The sequence below is a fragment of the Rana temporaria genome, chromosome 2, assembly GCF_905171775.1.
Source record: "Rana temporaria chromosome 2, aRanTem1.1, whole genome shotgun sequence".
Classification (NCBI taxonomy): Eukaryota; Metazoa; Chordata; class Amphibia; order Anura; family Ranidae; genus Rana; species Rana temporaria.
Genome location: NC_053490.1, coordinates 201363111 through 201389277, shown reverse-complemented (window position 1 = coordinate 201389277; position 26167 = coordinate 201363111). Strand labels below are relative to the sequence as shown.

At 44.4% G+C, this 26167-nt stretch overlaps 1 protein-coding gene across 7 annotated transcripts in view; it reads right to left on the bottom strand.

The window, feature by feature from the left end:
• The window catches only part of MCF2L (MCF.2 cell line derived transforming sequence like), a 358322-nt gene that overhangs the window by 81756 nt on the left and 250399 nt on the right, over positions 1-26167 (bottom strand). For all 7 annotated transcript variants that reach the window (XM_040336241.1, XM_040336236.1, XM_040336235.1 and 4 more), the window contains 2 exons: positions 10153-10236; positions 320-434 (listed from right to left, as the gene is read on the bottom strand). In XM_040336241.1, coding sequence (XP_040192175.1) covers positions 320-434; positions 10153-10236 — 199 coding nt within the window. The remainder of the gene's footprint in view (positions 1-319; positions 435-10152; positions 10237-26167) is intronic.

The following is a 26167-nucleotide window of genomic DNA, read 5'->3' as shown; positions in this document are numbered from 1 at the left end:
GAACAACAGGATGACACATCCATGTACAGCACAGGGGCAGATTACAATCACCCCTGAGAAAGGTGAAGGGTGTAGTGTTACACGACTCGGATCACAGCAGGACTTTTGTATTTACTATAGCCTGTCTCTTAATCAAATGTCAACAGTTTGTTTGTTTTCTGGCTTCAGGGCCCTGCCCAAAGAAATCACATTGCTTTTAGGATAAAATAATATGTCTATTATACCTGTGCTCATAACAGAATACAATATAAATGTGCCTGTGGTGCATAGTGCTCTTATTCTCTATTTTCCACATCAGCTGCATTAAACACAATCATACCTGGGCACACTTGTTAGATATGTCAGTACGTTCTGGAATTCTGCCTCCGGGATCTCGCTGAATGCAGGGTATTCTGGGAAAGTGATGACAGGACATCCATTTTCTCCCCTTCCACCTAGAATAACAACACATTTCATTTTTGAATTAAAGCGGAGTTCCGGCCACAATTTCACTTTTTAAATATAAATACCCCTGTAATACACAAGCTTAATGTATTCTAGTAAAGTTAGTCTGTAAACTAAGGTCCGTTTTGTTAGGTTGTTACAGCATTTAGACACTTTATAAAATAGAAATTGACTGGGGCCATCTTAAGTGTGGGCATCATGAAGCCAGACTGTATGACTTCCTGGATTTCAGCCTTGCAGATCTCGCACATGCTCAGTGCTGCACAAGCAGTGTAATAGGTTTCAGATCAGGTTTCAGCACCTGTACTGTCCAAGTCACATGATTCTTCGAGACTGGGGAGTGCACAGACTCCTGGAAAGTTACACCCACTACATTCCCAGGAGTCTGTGCGGTGTAGGTTAGGAAGCTTAAGCACCTAGGTGCAGGAAGAGGGAAGATTAACTATTCTGCCTAGCAACAACACTTTGAAGGCATCTAAAAAAAAAAAAAAAAAATTCTTAAAGGACTAATGACATTTTTTTAAAACTACTGATGTAATGTTATATTTATGGGTGGAACTCCACTTTAAACTTTTCTTCTACAGAGTCACAGTCACCAGACCATTAATTTTAACAACCATCTTCCCATAACATTACACATGCATTTAACGTATTGTATGCATGTTGTTTACCTGTAAAAAACCTCCCTTGTATAGACATCCAAAAGCCTAAGGGCTCTTTCACACGGGCGGACCATTCAGGTCCGCCTGACAGTTTTTTAGGCGGACCTGAATGGGCGCTCCGTGCTCCTCTATGGAGCCACGGATGTCAGCGGTGATATGCCCGCTGACATCTGACCTGCTCAGATCCGCCAAAGTGTGACGGAGGAAAAACCTACTTTATCATCCGTCTGGCGGATTGGATTGGGTGAACATGGACAGACGGTCCGTGTTCATCCGATCCCCCCATAGGGGAGAGCGGAGAAAAGACAGGGCGGTCCCTCCACAGTGTGCGGGGACCGCCCTGTCATCCGCCGGCTCAGCGGGGATCAACGGACCAATTCCCGCTAAGCAAGCGGAGGTTCATGGGGCGGATCATTACTGATCCGCCCCGTGTGAAAGGGGCCTTAAGCGAATGTAAAGATAAATAATAATAATAATAAAAAAAAAAAATAACAAACATGTCTATACTTACCTGCTCTGTGAAATAGAATTGCACAGAACAGCCGCAAATCTCTTCTCAGACTCCCTGCCGGCATTCCTGGCTCCTCCTCTCTGTCCAGTGCCCCCATGGAAAGCCGCTTCCCATTGGTGCATGCTCGCTCCCAAGCCCTGCTGCTGTGTCCATTGACACAGACAGAGGGACTCATCCCCATCCCTTGTTCTCTCGTCACTGGCTTTGATTGACAGAAGTGGGAGCCAATGACTCCTGGTGCCCCAGCAAAGCCAGCGAGACCCAAAAGTGTGGGGAGAGAAGAGCAGCAGATGTGTACAGTGCTGGATCGAATGAGGGCTCAGGTAAGTAAAAGAGGGATGCTGATGCCTAAACATATTTTACCTTAATGCAAGGAATGCATTAAGGTAAAAAATGTTTAGGCTTTAGAACCACTTTAAAGCGTTGGTAAAGGTAAACATTATTTTTTTGTAAAAAAGCAAATATGTTATTCTTACCTAGTCTGTGCAATTGTTTTGAGCAGCCTGATCTTCCTCTTCTAGGGTTCCCCACTGGTGCTCCTGGCCCCTCCCCCTTCCTAAATGCCCCCAGAGCAAGATGCTTGCTCTGGGGGCACTCATATGTGAGCCCCGTCCCGCTCCCCCCTCACTGGCTGTGATTAACAGCCGTGGAAGCAAATGGCTCCCACTGTTGTGTCTCAGCCCATGAGAAGGGAAAGACCCGAGAGAGCTTCTGCTCTTGTGCACATTGCTGGATTGGGATGGAGCTCAGGTGAGTATAAGGAGGAAGCGGCACACTGAAGGTTTTTAACCTTCATGCATTCCCTCCAGCCTTTAGAACCATTTTAAGACTGCTGATGGGTGATGCCATCTTGGATGTAATGTCAGCAGGCCCAGACCTATCACACAAGTCACCCTTTATAGTGCCCTTTTTTTTTACTTTTGTTACCCAGAGGAATCTTTAAAAAATAAATAAAAATCAGGTTTCAGGGAACCTTTCCTTATTCCAATTCATCAGGGGTTAATGGGGAAAATGGCCTTTACACTGAAGGTCAGTAGGAGGAACGCAGCCCTTACAGTAATGGTCAGAATGCCACATTTACAGTCAACTTAAAAGATAATTGTGCAATGCTGCTGGTTTTTCTAAATAGCATTGGCCCTGGAATCTTGCAGGCACCATCAAATGGGAGATCAATTATCGATAGCTAGGGAAACCCTAGAAACCTCTGGAGGAACCCTGGTTGAGAATGGCTGCTCTATGGTGTTCCCCTCTCCCAACTCCCCTGGCTGCTACATTAAAGGTTATATATGCAGGTAAAGAAAAGGGACAGAGGAGCTTTGTCAGCACAGACAGTAATTAGACACTTCCAGAAGAGGATAGGATTATGATGTGCAGGGGGCTGTGCAAGGGAATTGACTACTTCTGGAGGAGTCAAAATGTCTAGCAGGTTTAGAGGCAATTGCAAGTGAATGAAAAAATAATTTATGAAAAAGGAAAAATTCTGCAAGTAAGCCTGATTTGTCTGTGCTTTTTATAAACAGTTTTTCACACTGGTAACAGGGTTTCTTAAAATAGACGTATGGTCAAAATGAATATTTGAAGATCTCCACACTTCCTTGAATTATGTGACACGTATTGACTATGCCATGTTGTTAGGCACTGCTGTGTCACAGAATTCACAGAGCCTTCCTTCTGAACTATAGAGGTGCTGAGAGGAGGAATTTCAGGAGGCGGAGTCAGTACAGGAATCACTGATTGCAGGCAGCAATGTACCATGGGATATGTAGTCCTTAGAGAAATTTAAAGTAAACAGCAGAGGAGAAGCTGCAAAGCATACAGGTACTTCGGAATATTGTGGAAAGAGAAGCAGGCAGCACACACAAAATGAAAAGAAATGTTTCAAGTAAGGTTATATTGGATTGTCAAGTGACCAGTTGTCTTGCTATTACAATTCTTGGTAAATCTCGGTGTAGCGCTACCCCCGAAGGAGCCGCTGGTTGATTTGGGATCGGCCTACTAAGTTACCCTGCAGTTTCTAGGGGTGTAACTTGTGAGAATAGCAACAGTGAGTGGAGTCCAGACATCCAATAAAGAGTTTTCAATGCTTTATTGTCCAGGCCAAACACGGCCAACATCAACACAATTTGGGAAGGTCAAAGTTGATGAAGGAAGAAAAAGAGAACCCTGCGGTATCAGACCTGGATATAGAACTGAGCAATACGCTGCTCTGCATTGAACCAATTTTGTAACACGTCGCCACTCTCTCGGAGTGGGTAAAGTGCCCCCGGACAGACCCCTATGATAGGCCTGGCAGACGGAACGTCACTCTGGATAATACTGGGAGGAACAGGTCTCTCACACAGACCTGTCTCTAGGGCCCTTGCCATGGGCCAATTTCAATAGAGGACTTTGGTGAATAAGGAAAGAGAATCCCCCCAGTAGACTTTTCTGTAAATGGTCCCCGGATGACAGCAAGCATACCTGTCAGTGGTCCGGACACCCGATCCCAGGCTGGGATTCTGTCAATAGGCTTTGGAACCCAGCGGAACGCTGAGATCCCTTCTCTCATCAGGATGAGGCTCGCTGCACAAAGTTCAGCTCTGGCCAGGTGGGCCACGCCGGCAGGGTCCATGAAGAGATTTCCAACACATGACCTCTGTCCCATATATACCCCCCCCCCCCCCGCATGCCCTGCAAGGGAAAACATCCTCTAATTGGCTGCTGGGAGAAGATCTGCTCTGCTAGAACCCCTCTGGCGCCAGCTGCCGGCCAGGGGTGGCATTGTACTCCCTGACCGCAGACTGACCCAGTGGACATTTCCAGAACGACAGAGGTCCCAAATTTAAACAAACACTGGAAGGGAGCAAAGTAACTCTCCCTTCCCTACTAAATTTAGGCGTAGTGTCCATGCCGAAAGCAAGGGGGCGCTACATCGGTATTGGAAACTTCAAAAGATAAGTGGAGTTGTGCGGTTCCACACTAATCTCAACCAATGCAGTAGGTCTTAATTTACATTTTCCCTTAAGAAGGGTCCTCTTTTTTCCCCAAGGCATGTCACAAAATTTAGAAACTAAAAATCAAAGGACAAAAAGGTTAGAGCGCTGGAGAGACTAGCAGTGCAAAGATGCCGAGAGCCAGGTGCACTAAAATGCCTGCTAAAATAAATTTTTACATTTTATATAAATATCAGCAAATACTTTGATGCACATTCATCTTTCTACAACTGAAAAGACACCAAAACAACATTGCCGATGATTGAGGCTCAAGAAATAAAACATGCTATTCTTGCCAACAGACACTAGAGGGAGTAAAAGACTCAAAATGAAATCCCTTGATGTTTCATGAACTTGCACATATAAAAATGTAGGAGCTCCAATTTCTGTATTGGGCACAGAGGTACAGTTTCAAGGGCTGCAATGCTGATTCTGGCTTCACTATTGTGAAGTTGCTGACCAGGAACAAGCATATTGCTTAAAAAGTATGAACTCCTACGCTATTTGATTATTCTAGGTTAGGAACCCACTAGATGGCGATGACAACACTAAAAACTGCACCTAAAAAAAAAAAAAATCATCAATGACAGCTCCCATATTTCATTTTCCAAAGATTCCACATTACATTTTCATATGTAAGTAATTAAGGCATTAATTACACTACAGTAAAAGAGCAATCATAAGTAATTATATATACTTCTATCCAACACCTACATTATAATAGTGGTCTGCCCAGAAACAGAGATATCCACATCATCTTGTGACAGGCCAGCCATTATGACAGCTATCTGGCTGCAATATATTCTAGAACACTGACCAATGTAGAAGCTTTTAGCAATCCGAATCCAACAGGAATGTCTATACTTAGAGCTACTAATCATGGTACTACATCATACTGCATGATCTTGTATATTTTACTAAGTAGCACTGCAGCTGATGTATAAAATGCAAGCTGTAAAAATAAAAAATTCTTCCCTGCAGAAATGACAGTTCCTCTGGATTCCAGAAAAGACAGTTCCTCTGGATTCCAGAAAAGACAGTTCCTCTGGATTCCAGAAAAGACAGTTCCTCTGGATTCCAGAAAAGACAGTTCCTCTGGATTCCAGAAAAGACAGTTCCTCTGGATTCCAGAAAAGACAGTTCCTCTGGATTCCAGAAAAGACAGTTCCTCTGGATTCCAGAAAAGACAGTTCCTCTGGATTCCAGAAAAGACAGTTCCTCTGGATTCCAGAAAAGACAGTTGGAAGCTTGCTGGTTGCTACGGGTGAAATGATTTTTTTCTTGCAGCACTTTTTAAGCATGATAAATAAAATCATACACAAAACGTATGAAAACTATACAAATTGTGGTGGATCCTGTGGCCCACAGCGAGAAGAACCACACTTTTTTTTCTTAATATCTTGACTGTGCTTAGTTTATTTGGCAATAACTATATTCCATTTATAAAGGCACAAATATTTGCCTACTGCTCTGCCTCTGGATGAATATGCAGACATTCCAATACAAGGACCGCATACAGTATAGGTGTATTACAATTGTTTTTACTTGTTTTTCCCTTTTAAAAATCACTTTCAAATGTCTTAGCATTTTAGACTACGCATTAATTGTGTATCCAATAGACTGTGACAAAAACACATGGCTCTGTCATCTCCCGGTGGAAAGAATAAGACTACAAAAGGTTAAGGTGTGTAGGCTTAGTTACACAATGACAAATATCCTGCATGCTAAATTTCACCTTTAGTGTTAAGTGTACAGCCACGTATTCATAAACCAATGGATCATACCACACCTTAACAGTATCCTAGATGTTTTTGTATAGCCGATCGAGAAAATTTCATCAGTCTCTAAAATGCTTAACAAAATGAAAAGCTCAATTTCTGTAGAAAGTACTATAATACTTAAAGGGAATCGGCCACCAATGAAGGAGCACTTCGACATGGAACAGGTCACTATTAGACAAAGGAACATGCTTGTGTCAAGTCTGGCAGTGCACTGACTAATGTTACTGTGAATTTGCCAAACTTTCTCTGGGAATTGTAATTTCTTGGCAGAAGTTTCTGACTATGCAGCTTTCTTTTACAAGCTCACTGAATGCCTTTTACTAAATCATCTATACAGGTTTGTATGAGCTAGCAGAAAGTCAGTGGTGTGTGTCCGTCCGCTAACTTATTCACTTATTCTACCAGTAGATTGACCCTTGCCACCAGGGATATGGTATCCCATTCAATTTCCCATGGGGCTGTGGTTGGGAGTCTGACTGGGGGACCTGAAGGGTAGAGAAAGTCCACGGTTAAGTACCTGACCATTGAATGGAGGACCTTATTGTGACTTTAACGTGAACTATATGTGGCTATTTTATCCCAGATAAAGCAGGTGCTGCTCTGAAAAACACTTACAAGGTCTGTAACTTAAAGTGTTACTAAACCCAGTCATATGATAATAGTTTATCTGCTCCCCACAGTGCCCACAGCTTGTAAATCGTCTTTTTACATTAAAATACTGCCACTATATACCTTTTTGGCTCATCTGTATACCATGGTCACGTGATAAGCGGCAGGGTCCACCCAAGTGCTGAGTGCTCAGGTAGGAGGAGATTTCCACTACAGCCTGTGCCCTCATGCTTTTATGGGAGGAGGATCATCCATCAATCAAGATGTGACATCCCATCCACTGTGTTCTTTTTTAGTTACTGGGCATTGAGGAGGGAGGGACTGGGCTGTCATTGAGGATCTGTATACTCACCCAAATATGTGATGTCAATATCATGTGACCTGGCTAGCTCTGATCAACAAGGAAACGTCTCCAGCAATAGAGACCAAACTGAGCATGTGCAGTAATACTACCCTCACTATGCCTTAACTGGCCTTGCCAAGAGAGACCCTGCAGAAGAGGGATGATCAAAGAGCCTTTTTACACAATGCAGAGGATTAACCCCTTAAAGCGGAGGTTCACCCAAATAACATCTATATAAGACCAAATTCTTTATACTTCTAACATGTACAGTAGGCACTTTTTTTTTTTTAGGCTGTACATACCCTATTATCGCTATTATACCTTATTATCGCTTTTTTCAATCCGGCTTCTGGGTACTCACTCCCGCGGGAGTAGGCGTTTCTATCCTGAGTCGCAATGTAATCTGGGAGTTCGCCCAGATGAATGATGTCCTTCAGAAAAAGTTCCCCCCGGCGGATACGGGGGGGCCCCGTTTTGCGTAGGTGTGTCACGAGAGTCACAGAGTTTCCGAAAGTAGCTGAACATGTAGAGCTGCGAGTCCGCTATATATGGCGCCTGCGCAGTCAGCTTTACACGGCTCCTAGTCGGTGCGCAGGCGCCATGTAAAGCTAACTCGCGGCTCTACATGTTCGGCTACTTTCGGAAACTCCGTGACTCTCGTGACGCACCTACGCAATACGGGGGGGGGGCCTTATCCGCCGGGGGGAACTTTTTCTGGGGTATGGAAAAGCGATCACTCCGTCGCTGCTCCCTGTGCCTTAACTGCATGGAACAACTGTATGTAATAATAAATCATGTGGTCAGGTAAATCGAATTTATATTGGAGGTCTACAAAGGTCATCAACCTTCCATGCTGGCACACCATCTGGGCCCCTGTTGGATTGTAGGTAGCTCAACATGGGTATGATTCCCCAGCGCAAACTATATGCAGTGTAGCCTGTCGTTTGCTGAAGTTGCTTTAATTTATTCCAGGCCTTCTGAAGTAGAGCGTAGGTAGGCATTTGCCTGTTGGATTTTTGAAACACACGGGCCTCCAGTCCCTCTGGGATTGAGTCTGCACCAGAGCCAACAAGCAAAAGACGAGCAGAGGAGTCCTCAGGGGTGGGGGACATGAAGCTTATAAGACATTGGATTTGGATGGCTAAATAATAAATCCAAGGATTTGGGAGGGCAAGGCCTCTGCTGTCCTTAGGACATTGCAGTTACTCCGGCATGATTTTGGGGGGACGGGCACCCCAGAGTATAAACCAAAAAAGGGAAGTAATTGCCCAAGATGTTTTCAAGGGAACCACTATAGGGGAATTATGAAGGACATATAAAAGTTGGGGCAAAAGTATCATTTTAATTAAGTTCGTTTTCCTTGCCAGAGACATTTTAAAAACGTTCCAAATATTTAATTTATCTCTAAACCAGGACTGGACTCGAGAGGGCACTTATGCGGTAACCCCCAGGGAAAGCGCTTCTCCTAGAGGGATTACCAATGTGCAGAAGAGCTGCAAGCGCCATTGGAGGGCCCAGAAGACTATGATCAGGTCCCCCCTGTGCAAAACTGACTGCACAGTAGAGGCAATTATGTTTGTTATTTTTTTTTTTTAAAAAGAGAGATTTACAACCCCTTTAAGCACTGTTTTTGAGAAAAGGGGAGATGCAAGGTAGTTGGCCTATGGCAAAAACAGTATAAAGATCTAAATAATCACAAACCTGCAGGAAGCAATTGCTGTATAATAATACCGGCAAAATCCTATACTTAGTCTAAGGCCCCGTACACACGATAGAATCTATCCGTAGATAAATCCCATCGAATGGGTTTCAGCGGATAGATTCTATGGTGTGTACACTCCGGCGGATATTTATCCGCGGATATTTCCGAATTCCAGCAGATAAATATTTGTCGACATGCACAGCATATCTATCTGCTGGAATCGGATCCCACGGATGGATCCGCTCGTCTGTACAGACTCACCGGATCCATCCGTCCAAAGGGATTCCCCGCACGCGTCGTAATGATTTGACGCATGCGTGGAATTCCTTATATGACAGCGTCGCGCCCGTCGCCGCGTCATAATCGCGGCGACGGCGCGACACGTCATCGCCAGAGGATTTCGGCGCGGATTTCAATGCGATGGTGTGTACACGCCATCGCATAGAAATCTTCTGAAATCCTCGAGAGGATTTATCCGCGGATACGGTCCGCTGGACCGTATCCGCGGATAAATCCTCTCGTGTGTATGGGGCCTTAGGAAAAAAAATAAAATACCAGATCCTCCACTCCTCCCCACACCTTCTTGATCACACTCTCAAGCTCTAGGGTCCTAATGTCATCAAGACCAAATCAGGGTCCATATCCTCACATTGGACATAATGATGCCAAGGCATAGTACACCGCTGGAATGGTGGGGTTGGGGAAGCCCCAGCTGCCGAGGGAGTGTAGGGCCAGGCAAGTAAAACTGCTTCTATACTCATCTAGAAAAAAGGAGCTATTAACCCAAGCATAGCCCCACTGCAATGGATATTTTTTTAGTTGCATTAAGTTCTGCTTTGCTAAAAGTAAGAGAAATATACAAAAGTACAGTTATTCCAGCAACCAATCAAAAATCACTTTTTTATTTTTCAGGTTGGGTTGCATTGAACATTTGCAGATTAAAGTCTGCTTGGCTGCTATGGGCAACTACACGTAAGTGTTTTTCTGGCTGTCCTGTTTAAAATGTATGTTTTTCAGTCTATAAAATATTTAGTAAAGAAAACTTATTCTTGAGGATATTTTTATTAATAAAACATGAATGTCATTAAATACTGTAGATTTAGATTTTCCTGTATTTAGACAACATACCTGACAAGTAGGCAAACTGCTTCTTCAGCTGATCCTCAATATCTGCGGCACACATTGGGAAGGTGTCCTGATGCATGATGTCATCTGAAAAACAAAAGACGGCCATTTATTTCACAGTGACACAATTATTTCATGGGGTTCACCAATGTTAGCTTACCCAATTAGCCTCCAAACCAAAAACAAATGCTGAAAGGAATATACAAAATCTTCTTACATTGGCAGAGCTTTAAGAATGAAGTCACAAGAATACTCTCCCTGCTCCCATGTGACAGCACTGGATGTATAAGGAACCAATTAGAAACTACAAGCGCCTATAAGGTGGGACAGATGGGGAAGCAAGTCACATGACCCCTATACTCAATTTATACTCAATCCAGGCATTTTCTTCCCATCCTGACAGCCAAATGGAACAGCAGATGAGTATAGGGAAGTACAAGGTGAAGGCCACCATTAAAGTGAACTTGTTCCTTTTTCTTTATTTGTAGGAGGCTAAATGCAGTGCTTTTTGAACAGCAATCATGGTGAACATTTTAGATAACCCCTGGCACATTTTACATAAAGTAAAACCACTAATGCCATGTACACACGATTGGAATTTCCGATGAAAAAAGTCAGGCGGAATTTTTTAATCGGAGATTCCGACCGTGTGTGGGCCCCATCGGACTTTTTCCCGGAGAACATGATTTGTTTTCCGATCGTCTGTGTGGAACTCCGACGGAGAAAAAAACATGCAAGCTCAGAATCAAGTCGAGCATTGAACTTCATTTTTCTCGGCTCGTCGTAGTGTTTTACACCACCGCGTTTTAGACGGTCAGAATTTGGTCTGACAGTGTGTATGCAAGACAGCTTAAACGAAATTCCGACAGAAAACTCCATCGGACTTTATCTCATTGGAAATTCTGATCGTGTGTACAGGGCATACGACAGAAAAAAAACATCCATGGTTTCTGGTGGGGAGAGTTCTCCAGATATACAAGAACTAATAGTCGTCTTAACCCTTCCACTTAACACTGTAACATCAGTAACAGCAATGTCATCCTAATAAACACATCCAATTTATTCAGTGCATATACACTGTGCTAGTGAATCAGTCAGGACAATAGTAATTTGTCAGTGGATCTAATGGGGTGTCTCTGTAATGGAACTGCATCCATTATCAGACTTCTAATGGCAATGGCTCTTAAAGAAGGCATTTTAATGGCATTTTTGTAGAACACAACAGTGCATCCAAGAGTAGTCCCTCTGTTGGCAATATGACCAACGTCGCAGTGTTTCGAATAGCAGTCTATTCAATGCAGCAGTGTGTTTAATGTTGCAGTTCACCTAAGAGAAGTATGTACACCAACACTGCTGGCTGCCATGGAGAGATAGGGTTTTACCATTACAATTTTGGCAATGGGTCCCTGTAATTTGTAGGTGTGCCCTTGTATAAATGTTTTGGGTTGTAATACATAAAACCCCCACATATTTTGTCATCTCATGCATAAGCAGGGCTTTTTTTTAGAGGGAACGTGAGGGAACACAGTTCCGATACCTCTAGCACTGAATGTATGTAATGGCAATGGGTACTGAGGTATGCTGGCAGGAATCTTTTTGTGTGGGAGTCTATTGCTTTTGGGGGGGGGGGGGGGGGGGGGCATTTGTTGAGGCGGAGGTTTATTGTTACTTGCTGCTGGAAGGTCTATGGATGCTGGCTGCTGGGAAATCTGTTGTTGTTGCTGGGGGTCTATTGTTGCCGGGTTGGATCTATTGTCGCTGGGGTGGCATTTTGCAATGAGCAGTCCATTGTTGCTGGGGGGTATAGTGTTGTGTGGGGATCTATTGTTGCTGGGCTGGATCTATTGTCGCTGCGGTGGCATTTTGCAATGGGCAGTCCACTGGTGCTGGGGGGTATAATGTTATGTGGGGGATCTATTGTTTCTGGGGTGGGTCTATTGTTGCAGGGGGGTATCCATTCCTGCTCGTAGGGGATTTATTGTTGCTAGGGCATCTATTGTTGCTGGGGGATCCATTATTGCTGAGGTGAGTGCAGTGTTGCTGGGGATATCTATTATTGTTGGGGGATCTACTGTTACTTGGGTGGGATCTATTTTTGCTGGTTGCAGAGGATCCATTTTACTATTTTTCTGATTATCATTAACAAATACCATACAAATTACTTAGCACCAAAAAATAGTACTTGGTTCTGTATTCTCTAAAAGGACTAGTACCTGGAGGTGGGTAGGAGTAGAACCAAGGGACAGTGCTTGGGGATGGGTAGAGGGTGGAGGCAAGGAGTTACTCAGAAGAAAGGAATTCCTTCACCTACTCTCAGAGAAAAAAAAGCACTGTGTATAACAGGCACAGTCTTAGAGGGAGAACAGTAAAACATAGTGATCTGATGCATAACCAAGTCTCAGGCACATTTACACAGTGAGGTATTACCCTACCTGGGCCAAAAAAAAAGACCTCACACTTGTATAGTGGATGTGCCCCATGTAAGCACCTGGATCACCTGTTGGTGGCACTGTTCTTCCCAGGGTGGAAGGTTGTAGCGCTGGTATCCATCTGTAGATTTCTCCCAGCAGGTCCCAGTAATCAGCTTCCACCTGATGCTGGCTGCTGGGAGGGTGTTTAGTCCTTCCTCTAATATTACATGTCATATCAGTGTTTTTCTCTGCTGCCAGACCCTGCTTGTCTTTATCCTGCTCCTGTCCTGCATCCTGTACCCTGCTGCCTCTTATCCTTGTTACTGATCCCAGTTCTGGTTCTTATCTTGAGAAAGATTTAATTTGAAGGTTAAGATGAAGAATTTTTACTTTAGGCAAAACCAACTCTTATTTCAGACTTACTATGGGAGTCCAATTGTCTTTCCCATGTCTAGAATGGATGGTAAAGAGGGAGTAAATATTTTAACCAAGCAAAAAAGTTCTAAATAACAAAATGTACATGCAGTTTTGGTGTTGCTACAAAGCGAGTAGTGTAATTGCTGCATTTTTTAAAGTCAATACAAATACAATACAATACAATACAAATACAAAGTCAATACAAATACAATACAAAAATCCCAGAGAACTGTGCTTGCTTGGTGCTCATATTATATGTTATGTAACATGACCCTGGAGCCACCGCAGCTGCCTATCTTTAGAAATAAGCTGCAGGAAATAAAGCGACCGATGAAAAATGTGAGAAGACAAACATTAGCGTCATCATTAGTGCTGAAACTAAATATTAACTGCTTTCCAATATGTGAATAGCATCTTCTTCATCAAGGAATAGCTATAGATAATTCATAGTAATTGTAAACGATCACCTTGTAAAACAACCCATTCAGTTTAAAATAGAAATAAAAGGCAAAACGTGTGTAAAGATTTAAACAACTAGGTTTCCCTTTTTTATAAGTGATCACAATCCCTCTGTTCCCTTTTTTCTCAGCTGCATGAGAGCTGGGGGGAGGGAGAAACAGCAGTACACGGATCTTCAAAGTAAAAGGCTGTGCAGGGGAGGCATTTTAGGACAAGTCTGACCATTGGAGGAGAGAAAGCCAATTTCCCACACCACGGTGTGTTCTCCTGCTTAGTGTGGTCAGGTTAAATAGGAAAGCAGACGGACTGGCAGGAACACCATCCCTTCCAACTTTTTGAGATGGGAATGAGGAACACCTGTTGGCAAAGGTATTTAGGCATAGGACGCACCCCCTGCCATGCCCCCTTAACCCTTTCATGCCTAAGCCTATTTATGACATTTGGTGTTTACAAGTTAAAATCCATATTTTTGGCTAGAAAATTACTTAGAACCCCCAAACATTATATATATTTTTTTCATGTGTGATTTGAACACTGTTTTCATATGCGGGCGCGACTTCCGTATGAGTTTTCTTTGTTGCGCAAACTCGCGGGGAGGGGGGCGCTTTAAAAAAATGTTTGTTTTTTTTCTTATTTTTTTCACCGACTGACAGTTTGCAGCATACAACCTGTCAGTGTCTGGTCACCCAGATCCCCGATGGTTCGTCTAAGCCAGTGGTTCTCAACCTGGGGGTCGGGACCCCCTTGGGGGTCAAATGAGGATTTGCCAGGGGTCCCCAAAACCTGGGCTGTTCCTGAAGCCTGGGGCTGCCCACTCGGCCTCTTCACAGCCGCCCATTCAGTTCACGGCATAGCTGGGAGGCAGAGACTAGAGGTCAGCTGACTGGTGAGGAATGTGAAGTGGGAGGGGCTGGAGAAGACCCTATCTGCTTATTTCAGCATAGGTGTCACTGCTACGAGAAACCACAAGGTCGGAGACACAGTGAGTAACACTACCTGTGATTAGAGTTGCCTTTAAAAGTCCCCACTACAGTTCTCAGATCAGCAGAGCACCTAAGTTGGCTGATCCCAACTCCCCAGCAGCACTGCCACTGATCCCAACTCCCCAGCAGCACTGCCACTGATCCCAACTCCCCAGCAGCACTGCCACTGATCCCAACTCCCAGCCAGCACTGCCACTGATCCCAACCCCCACCAGCATTGCCACTGAACCCAACTCCCCACCAGCACTGCCACTGATCCCAACTCCCAGCCAGCACTGCCACTGATCCCAACTCCCAGCCAGCACTGCCACTGATCCCAACTCCCAGCCAGCACTGCCACTGATCCCAACTCCCAGCCAGTATTGCCACTGATCCCAACTCCCCGCCGGCATTGCCACTGATCCCATACTCCCCACCAGGGAGTAAGAGAAGGAATACAAATAGAGAATACATGGAAGGGAGAGGAAAAGAGGGGGAGGAACAAAGAAAAAGGGAGAGAAAGAATAAGAGAAAGAACAAGAAAGACGTCTAGAGAGGGATGGGGATAACAAACATTAAATTAGGATAGAGAGAGATAAAAGTGAAAGAAAGGAGAAAAAAGAGAAAGAGTGGTCCTAAAATGTACTATAAGGGGTTTTAATATTGTATGAGTGGAAGGGACTCAGGGAGCGCTAAATGTCCGTGGGTTAGGGGGCGCAAATTACTTGTCTTGCCTTGGGTGCCAAAAACCCACGATAGGAAAATAATTTTACCGTTGGGGGTCCCCACAACTTGGGAAATTTTATCAAGGGGTCACGGCACTAGACAGGTTGAGAACCACTGGTCTAAGCCCTATTGGATCACCCTGCCTCCGGGCTCACCTCAGACCGACTCCCCACCGAACAGCACAACTCACTTGGGATCCTCTTAATAAAGTTGGGGGACCCAGTAAGTCACTGGAACCCCTTTGGCAGCATCAGTTGCTCCGGGCCATGAGAGCCCAGAGTCAGGAACTCCGCGTAGCACGTGCGCCCCGGCCTGGTAGACCATATCGCCGGGGCCCGTGATGTGCGCAAAGGTGGGTGCCGCACCTGGAACCAGGAACCCGTGAAGAACCCCACCCAAAAGGCGTCTGCCACAGAAATACCCTCCCCCAGCATGCCCCGCAAGGGAAAGACTCCTCTAATTGGCTGCTGGAGGAAAGCGGCTCCGCCTGGACCCCTCTGGCGCCACCTGCCATCCAGAGATGGAACTACATCTCTGGAGCACAGAATGACCCACAGGACAGTCCTAAACCGGCAGAAACCCAATTTAGTAAACAGCACGGATGAGAGCAAGGTAACTCTCTCATTCCCCACTAAATTTGACATAGCACCTGTACTGAAAAGTACACAGGCGCTACACATATAAAAAATAAAATTAAAAGCACTTCCTTCACCCCATGCACACACAGAGCACACATGTGCATGTAAATAATTGCACAGCACATGTGATATATTGCTGCACATGCCATATTGATAACAATAACTCCCAGTCTCGTATTTATGGTTAACGCTAAACTGTTGAGCTGATACTGTAAAACATCCCCTATTGATAATTTTTTCTATTTCATAAGGCTTGGCATATTTGGTATCTATTGATTCAACACTACCTCATCTTTTATTTTGTACAAAAAAAAAAAAAAACGGGGGATTAAAGCGGGAGTTCACCCAATGATGTTTTTTTTTCTCTTTTCCCCTTAGATGGATGCTCGTTTTGTCTAGGGGAATCGGCTAGTTGTTTTAAAATATGAGCCGTACTTACCGTTTCCGAGATGCATCTTCTCCGTCGCTTCCGGGTATGGGTCTTCGGGAGCGGGCTTTCCTTCTTGATTGACAGTCTTCCGAGAGGCTTCCGACGGTCGCATCCATCGCGTCACTAGTAGCCGAAAGAAGCCGAACGTCGGTACGGCTCTATACTGCGCCTGCGCACCGACGTTCGGCTTCTTTCGGAAAATCGTGACGCGATGGATGCGACCGTCGGAAGCCTCTCGGAAGACTGTCAATCAAAATAGGAACGCCCAGTCCCGCAGCCCATACCCGGAAGCGGCGGAGAAGATGCATCTCGTAAACGGTAAGTACGGATCATATTTTAAAACAACTAGCCGATTCCCCTAGACAAAACGAGCATCCATCTAAGGGGAAAAAGGGTCATGTGCGGGTGAACCCCCGCTTTAAATTATGTTTGTGTGCACTAAAATACATGTTGTGTGTTCTTCCTAAGGATATAAATCATTGCACAAATGTGACATAAATTGCAATTGCCTTCAGAAACAAAAAATGCAGATTTTTTTTTTTAATTGCTCAGGGGGAGTGGCTAAATGAAAATTTCAATTAGGCTTTAGGTCAGAGCAAAGAGAAGTGATTATGTGCAAGTTCAGGTACCAGCGAAAACTATTATTTGGGTTTACTGTAGCCAGTAGAATATCGATTGCAATAAGTTACTGCATTTTTACACATCTCCCTAGGGCCCATTTACACTAAAACATTTTTTTCCCAGTGCGTTAACGTGTGTGTTACAGGATGCCTTTATGTGTGTTGCAATAAAGCAACTCATTCATTATGAATGGACTGCCGATGCACCACAACCGATGTAAAGAGTACATCATGGTTTTCACCAGCACAGCGCGCTACAACACATGACAAGTACATTGTGGTGCACTGCAGTGAGTCATGCATTGCACTCTACTGTACTGGACAATGCATGGCCCTGCACCGTAGCATACATAGGGTGCCATGCATTGTGCTGACTGTCAGGTTGTGTGAATAAGCTCTCACTAAATCAGACCAGCTATAGAGTGTGACAGGAAGTCAGGTAAATCTGTGGGTGTTGTCACATACAGGAGATACATTTCTGCCTTGTTTGGACAATACACCTATCATTATCGGGCGTCGGCTACAAACTTAGCCTGAGAAAAGCTAAAGGCCGTTGAAAAACTTCAGCTGTTCAGAATGAGGCAATTAAGGCCTCTATAAGTAGCCCAGAGGATTACCACTAATTTGCTGCATCATTCCTAAGGCTTTGTGAGTAAGAGAGCAGCGTACTGAAAGTCTCCTGAGGAGGTGAGGAGACCATTGATTTTTATGTGTGATAAAATCAAAAGACTATTGTTTGTGCTGTATGACCACCACTGTCTGCCCAGCGCTAGGCTGAGTCAGACTCCATAGATAGGTTCCTGTGTGGAAGGTAGACGCCCAAAGTGGCTAGGGTTTATTTTTATGTTTGATTTTGTTTATGCTGTTTGGATGCTTGCAATTGTTTTCCAGCAAGATGGAAAAATAAACCCAAAACTTTGTTTTCAACCGTCTTCGACTGCCAGTCTGTATAAATTCAGTGTGTGGTGAACCCATCCAAGGGGTCACACACCCCGCTACCGAGCTAACCCCTCACAAGAGTTATAAAACAGTTAACTGTGAAACGCTAGCATAGTGGAAAAATGATATGCCCATTTACTGAGGCGGATGAGGAAGAACAAGCTTTGTCACAAATACACAAAGACAGCTGTCCCCTATAATTACACAAGTGTCTGCCACAGTGAAGGTGCTACACAATGCCGGCATTTCTCATTCTACAGTTCCATCCTTATTATGAATCTTTATTGCACCACAGTTTTTTCCTGTGTGATCTCTAATGTATCTACAAATGATTTTTCATATTTGATGTCCAGATTATTTACATGTGTCATTGCAAAAAAAAAAAAAAAACTCAGGAGTACAATGTTACAGTTATTGAAATATATTCAGCAACAGCCAGGTACATTTGTGTTACTTTAGCAAAGTCGGATCCCTGCCCACATAATACTGGTTTACTGTCAATAACAAAGACAAATTCTGTTACATTTTGGTCTTCACATTGCAGACATGTGTAGTGAGTGTGATTTCTCATGCTGACTCAGATCTTTCTGAGTAATATTTCTCCGACATCATCACTCTTGAACAAAAGAAAAAACAAACTTCACAGGACACTAGAAGATGTCTGCAACTGTCTTCAAAGCGTTACTAAAACCAAAGCCATGCATTCCCTATATCTGGCCCACCACAGTACACAGAACATGGAAATACTATTTTTGTTAGTAAATAAAAACAGCTAAAAACCTTTTCTCATCAGCGGGATATATAAATCTTACACTCTAAACGTCTATTAATGTCCAGCCAAGCACTGGTTAAAGCTTGTAGGAGTCGTTTGCATTCTCCTTTGACTGTCCTATGAGGCTCCAGGATCCCTGACCCTCTCTCTGGACAGTGCTGATCACATTCACCCTCCCAAGAATAAAAAAACATCTCTAGAAATAAACATCAAACTGAGCATGTTCAGCTTGCCCCCAAGGCTCTGTTCTATCAGTTTGGGGACTGTGAAAGAAAAGGAGGAACAGAAAAGACAAGATCAAACAGCTTTACACTCCTCAGTATCTATCTGGGTGTTGTCGTTTTTATCCCCATTGCCACCACAATGCAGCGTCTCTCCGGGACTACATGTCCCAAGATCCTTTGCGGCCTCATCCACCTCTACTGCCATTACAGAGACCCTCTGGCGGGGGTGGAAGTAGAGAACACACAACCGCTCTGATCTCCTTGCAGCAGCAGCAGGAGAAAGAAAGCCTGCAGCCCTGCACTTACAGCCCAGCCACACAACCATCTCAGCACAACCCGCTCCAAGCACATAGCCGGCAGCACACCCAGGGGGAAGCAGTACTACAAACACAAACACACACACACACAGCTGGTAGGCAGCACCTAGCTACATTTGCTTTGCTTCCATTGTTTCAATATCTAAGCCAAAGGGTAACACAAGGAAATTACATTTTTTTTTCTTTTGCCGTCTATGTCTTATTTGGGGAGATTTCCCGTCACTTTCTGTCCCATAGCCGGAACAAAGTGAGAGAAAATCCCTCCAAAGTGAGAGGAAATCCCTCCAAAGTGAGAGGAAATCCCTCCAAAGTGAGAGGAAATCCCTCCAAAGTGAGGGAATCCCTGGTTGTCAGCATAACTAGTACCCCATTGGAAGGTTGCCCCTCTATTCCTGTCCTCTTCCCACAGTGTCCCTCTATCCTCCTTTCCATGAAGATAACAGGGCGAGTCTTAAAAAGGAAGGGTGTGGCCTTGATAGGAAGGGGTGTGTCATTTAAATTAGGGGGTGCGTGAGTTTAGTCAGGCCTAGGGCAGCACAAAACCTAAAATATATCACTGCTTGCCATAATACACTAAATCTACCACCAGCTGCTTATGACCAATTTTCTGTGCAGTATTCTACTGTAGAGTGGTATTTAACTTTTAAGTTACAAAAGTGTGTCAGTGGGATCAAGGGAGCAGGCCAGGAAGCTAGAAGATGGCAATAATACATATAAAAAAATGCTTGATGCTTTAACTATCTTAAGTACAGCAAACTCTGGGCTGACTTTAGACATCATTTTTTTTTTATTAACTTTATTAACACTTTAAACCCAAAAATGTATCATGTCACAGTTTACCAATTCTTAAAAGTGATGGCAACATTAGTCTTTTCCTCCTTTATTATAACCTGGTCATCCAGCCAATAGTTCTGTTATTCTTCAACTTTCTTTAAAGTGGTTGTAAACCCACTATTTGGACTTTTACCTACAGGTAAGCCTATAACAAGGCTTACCTGTAGGTAAGGAGAATATCTCCTAAACCTGCACGGTTTAGGAGATATTCCCCCCGCAATGCGGGCAGCGCATTGCGCAGGGGGGAATCCACGGCTGAAGGACCGGGATCCGCCGGACCCTCCCGATTTTAAATCTCCCGCGCGCACGCGCGGGAGTGACGTCATCGCCGCTCCAGCCAATCACAGCGCTGGAGTGGCGATACCCGGAAGACACGCCGGAGCAAGATGACATCCTGCTCGGCGTGGACCAGGTAAGTGGTACACACCTCGTTCCGAGGTAAGTATTTCATAATAGGCTAGTATGCGGTGCATACTAGCCTATTATGCCTTTTGCATTGCAGGTTTGGGGGAAAAAAAAAAAAGTTTATGCGGTTTACAACCGCTTTAACAGCCCAAGTTGTCCAAACACACGTGGCAGTTAGAGGGTTAAGGCAAACCATTTAACACTGACAATGAACAGCTTTTATTAAATTAATGTATTTGGATAGTATCCCCATGCAGCAAACAAAAAACTCATTAATTTGAATTTAGAGCTGCAAGCACCACTGTGGGGTAGATTCAGGTAGGGAGCGTGTATTTGTGTGCGGGCGTAATGTATCCTATTTACGCTACGCCTCCGCAACTTTGACAGGCAAGTGCAGTATTCACAAAGCAAAGTTGCGGTGGCGTAGCGTAAATACGCCGGCGTAAGCCCGCCTAATTCAAATGTGGAACATGTGGGCGTGTTTTATGTTAATTTATTGTGACCCCACGTAAATGACGCTTTTTACGAATGGCGTATATGATTCTTTGAATCAGGCGCCAAGATACGACGCCTCACACTTAGAGATACAACGGCGTATCTGGAGATACGCCGTCGTATCTCCTACCTGAATCTGGCCCTGTGTGTCTCACACTTAACCCCACCAAAACAACTCATAAAAAGATCAAACGGGATTGGCCACAGGCTGATTAATCCGATGTGACCGACAGCTGCTTCACTTACACGCCTTGTTTTTAAGTTGGCAAAATGTGAATTTAATTCTGTGTTTTACTATAAATATAGTGGTTTATACAGAGAGCACTAGATTTTTCTTCTGTTTATTTGTAAGTGTTAAATGAACCATCTGGGAGAAAAGTGAGGAGGAGGGGGACTGACCATAAGGAAAGGATTGCTGATTTATCCTCCATTGAGGTGGCCAAGGGCAGATGATGCCATCCTATGTGGGCAGTATTTGAACTTCTGTGAGGTCAACATTTGAGGGTAAGCGTCCATTTTCTACACAAGGGTGCTGGTGAAGGACACACTAAGTTGGTGATTACCTGAGACGAGGACCTGATTAATATCACTATTAGGGATGAGCTTCGTCGAACAACGAACAATTTGGGGTGTTCACGTCAAATTCGAAAAGCCGCGGAAAACCCTGTAAAAGTCTATGGAAGAAATCTAAAGTGGTAATTTAAAGGCTAATATGCAAGTTATTGTCCTAAAAAGTGTTTGGGGACCTGGGTCCTGGCCCAGGGGACATGTATCAATGCAAAAAAAAGTTTTAAAAAGGACAGTTTTTTCGGGAGCAGTGAATTTAATAATGCTAAAAGTGAAACAATAAAAGTGAAATATTCCTTTAAATTGCGTATCTAGGGGGGGGGGGGGTGTAAAGTAAGCATGTGAAATAGCGCATGTTTCTCGTACTTAGAACTTTCTCTGCACAAAGTGTCATTTCTGAAAGAAAAAAAGTAATTTAAACCGGACTCGCGGCTGTAATAAATTGTCGGCTCCCGGCAATTCAGAGAGAATTCATTCATAAAAAACAAAAAGCGTGGGGTCCCCCCCAAATTCAATTACCAGGCCCTTCAGGTCTGGTATGGATATTAAGGGAAACCCCACCATCAATTAAAAAAAAAAATGAAGTGGGGTTCCCTCCAAATATCCATTCCAGACCCTTCAGGTCTGGTGTGGATTTTAAGGGGAACTCCACCCCAAATTTAAAAAAAAATGGCGTGGAATCCCCCCAAAAATTCACACCAGACCCCTTATCCGAGCACGTAACCTGTCCGGCCGCAGAAAAGAGGGGGGGGACAGAGAGCAGCCCCCCCCTCTCCTGAACCGTACCAGGCCACATGCCCTCAACATGGGGAGGATGTCCCCATGTTGATGGGGACAAGGGCCTCATTGCCACAACCCTTGCCCGGTGGTTGTGGAGGTCTGCGGGCGGGGGGCTTATCAGAATCTGGAAGACCCCTTTAACAAAGGGGACCCCCAGATCCTGGCCCCCCTATGTGAATTGGTAATGGGGTACATTGTACCCCTACCATTTCACGAAGGAAGTGTAAATAGTTGTAAAAAAACACACACACACACACACACACCCCGTGGAAAAAAGTCCTTTATTAAAAAAAAAAAAATCCAGTGGTGGAAATCCACTCGGTCCCGGCTCCCCACTCCAACGTTGTCGGTATCCAGCGACGGGTGATCGCCTCTCTGGTCCAGTGATGAGAAGATCGTCCAGGATCCAGAGCGCAGCATCGCATGCCCCCGTTCTCCGCCGCCGGAGACAGCCCGGCGAATGACGCTGCTGAAGCTGTGACATTTCTTATATTGGTGAGGCGGGGAAACCCGACACGTGACCCCGTCCCCCTCTGACGCACCCTCTGCTACGTCACTGGGGAAGCCCAGGCTTCCCCCTTGCGTCAGAGGGGGCAGGGTCATGTGATGGGTGGCCCCGTGTGTGTGTTTTTTTACAACTATTTACACTTCCTTCATGAAATGGTAGGGGTACAATGTACCCCATTACCAATTTACATAGAGGGGGCAGGATCTGGGGGTTCCCTTTGTTAAAGGGGTCTTCCAGATTCTGATAAGTCCCCCGCTCGCAGACCCCCACAACCACCAGGCAAGGGGTGTGGGGATGAGGCCCTTGTCCCCATCAACATGGGGACATCCTCCCCATGTTTAGGGCATGTGGCCTGGTACGGTTCAGGATAGGGGGGGGGGGCGCTCTCTGTCCCCCCCTCTTTTCTGCGGCTGGCCAGGTTACGTGCTCGGATAAGGGGTCTGGTGTGGATTTTTGGGGGAACTCCACGCCATTTTTTTTTACATTTGGGATGGAGTTCCCCTTAAAATCCACACCTGACCTGAAGGGTCTGGAATGGATATTTGGGGGGAACCCCACGTCATTTTTTTTTTAATTGACGGCGAGGTTCCCCTTAATATCCATACCAGACCTGAAGGGCCTGGTAATTGAATTTGGGGGACCCCACGCTTTTTTTTTTTTTATGAATGAATTCTCTCGGGAGCCGACAATTCATTATAGCCGCAAGTCCGGTTTAAATTACTTTTTTTCTTTCAGAAATGACACTTTGTGCAGTGACAGTTCTAAGTACGTGAAACATGCGTTTTAACATGCTAACTTTACACCCCCCCTAGGTACGAAATTTAAAGGAATATTTCACTTTTATTGTTTCACTTTTTGCATTATTAAATTCACTGCTCCCGAAAAAACTGTCCTTTTTAAAACTTTTTTTTGCATTGATACATGTCCCCTGGGGCAGGACCCATGTCCCCAAACACTTTTTAGGACAATAACTTAAAATTAGCACTTTAGATTTCAAACGTTCGAGTCCCATAGACTTTAACAGGGGTTCAAAAGTTCACACGAACGTTTGGTGTGTTCGCAGGTTCTGGTGCGAACCGAACAGGGGGGTGTTCGGCTCATCCCTAATCACTAATATATACAGGTCATTCTAAAAAATTGCATATTGTGATAAAGTTCATTATTTTCTGTAATGTACTGATAAACATTAGACTTTCATATATTTTAGTTTCATTACACACAACTGAAGTAGTTCAAGCCTTTTATTGTTTTAATATTGATGATTTTGGCATACATCATGAAAAACCCAAATTCCTATCTTAAAAAATTAGCATATCATGAAAAGGTTCTCTAAACGAGCTCTTAACCTAATCATCTGAATCAACTAATTAACTCTAAACACCTGCAAAAGATTCCTGAGGCTTTTAAAAACTCCCAGCCTGGTTCATTACTCCAAACCACAATCATGGGTAAGACTGCCGACCTGACTGCTGTCCAGAAGGCCATCATTGACACCCTCAAGCAAGAGGGCAAGACACAGAAAGAGATTTCTGAACGAATAGGCTGTTCCCAGAGTGCTGTATCAAGGCACCTCAGTGGGAAGTCTGTGGGAAGGAAAAAGTGTGGCAGAAAACGCTGCACAACGAGAAGAGGTGACCGGACCCTGAGGAAGATTGTGGAGAAGGACCGATTCCAGACCTTGGGGGACCTGCGGAAGCAGTGGACTGAGTCTGGAGTAGAAACATCCAGAGCCACCGTGTACAGGCATGTGCAGGAAATGGGCTACAGGTGCCGCATTCCCCAGGTCAAGCCACTTTTGAACCAGAAACAGCGGCAGAAGCGCCTGACCTGGGCTACAGAGAAGCAACACTGGACTGTTGCTCAGTGGTCCAAAGTACTTTTTTCGGATGAAAGCAAATTTTGCATGTCATTCGGTAATCAAGGTGCCAGAGTCTGGAGGAAGACTGGGGAGAGGGAAATGCCAAAATGCCTGAAGTCCAGTGTCAAGTACCCACAGTCAGTGATGGTCTGGGGTGCCATGTCAGCTGCTGGTGTTGGTCCACTGTGTTTTATCAAGGGCAGGGTGAATGCAGCTAGCTATCAGGAGATTTTGGAGCACTTCATGCTTCCATCTGCTGAAAAGCTTTATGGAGATGAATATTTCATTTTTCAGCACGACCTGGCACCTGCTCACAGTGCCAAAACCACTGGTAAAAGGTTTACTGACCATGGTATTACTGTGCTCAATTGGCCTGCCAGCTCTCCTGACCTGAACCCCATAGAGAATCTGTGGGATATTGGGAAGAGAAAGTTGAGAGACGCAAGACCCAACACTCTGGATGAGGCCGCTACCGAAGCATCCTGGGCCTCCATAACACCTCAGCAGTGCCACAGGCTGATTGCCTCCATGCCACGCCGCATTGAAGCAGTCATTTCTGCAAAAGGATTCCCGACCAAGTATTGAGTGCATAACTGAACATAATTATTTGAAGGTTGACTTTTTTTTTATTAAAAACACTTTTCTTTTATTGGTCGGATGAAATATGCTAATTTTTTGAGATAGGAATTTTGGGTTTTCATGAGCTGTATGCCAAAATCATCAATATTAAAACAATAAAAAGGCTTGAACTACTTCAGTTGTGTGTAATGAATCTAAAATATATGAAAGTCTAATGTTTATCAGTACATTACAGAAAATAATGAACTTTATCACAATATGCAAATTTTTTGAGAATGACCTGTGTATATATATGAAATAGGTGCATGGTATGTGTTTGGATTGATTCCTCACAATATTAACCACTTAAGCCCCGGACCATTTCGCTGGTCAAAGACCAGACCACTTTTTGCGATTTGGCACTGTGTCGTTTTAACGGACAATTGCGCGGTCGTGCGACGTGGCTCCCAAACAAAATTGACGTCCTTTTTGTCCCACAAATAGAGATTTCTTTTGGTGGTATTTGATCACCTCTGCGGTTTTTATTTTTTGCGCTATAAACAAAAATACAGCGACAATTTTGAAAAAAAATGAAATATTTTTTCAGAGGGTTGTCAGAAGCACAAAGTTCCCCAAGATCTTTCAGAATGTCTGTACGCACACAAGGCACAAAGAACAGCTGCTTGCCTTCTTCCAACTTCCAAGTGACACCTTAATCTGGTAATACCAGATTAGATCTTTTGTGGACAGCCTACCTCAGTCAGTTTTCTTTAGCTCCAGGGTCTCAGCATCCAGGCCCTCAAGTCACCCACCTGAGGCCTCAAAATGGCAGACATAGCAGCAATGTCTGAGAGGGCAGCGTGCCTTCCAAGCTAGACCACTCCACTCTAGGAAAAGACCCTTAGCTCAGTGAGCACATAGCATATATACAGAAAGCTATCAGAGCCTGCCTCTCTGGGATAGACCAGGGCTGTATTAATAGTCATGCTGCCATCTGCATGGCTCCACTCCTATCATCCAGAAACTTCTCAAATTTTCTTGATACAGAGGAAGCCATTAGACAGACTAGAAGCAGCTGAGCAGACCCGATTAGTAGAT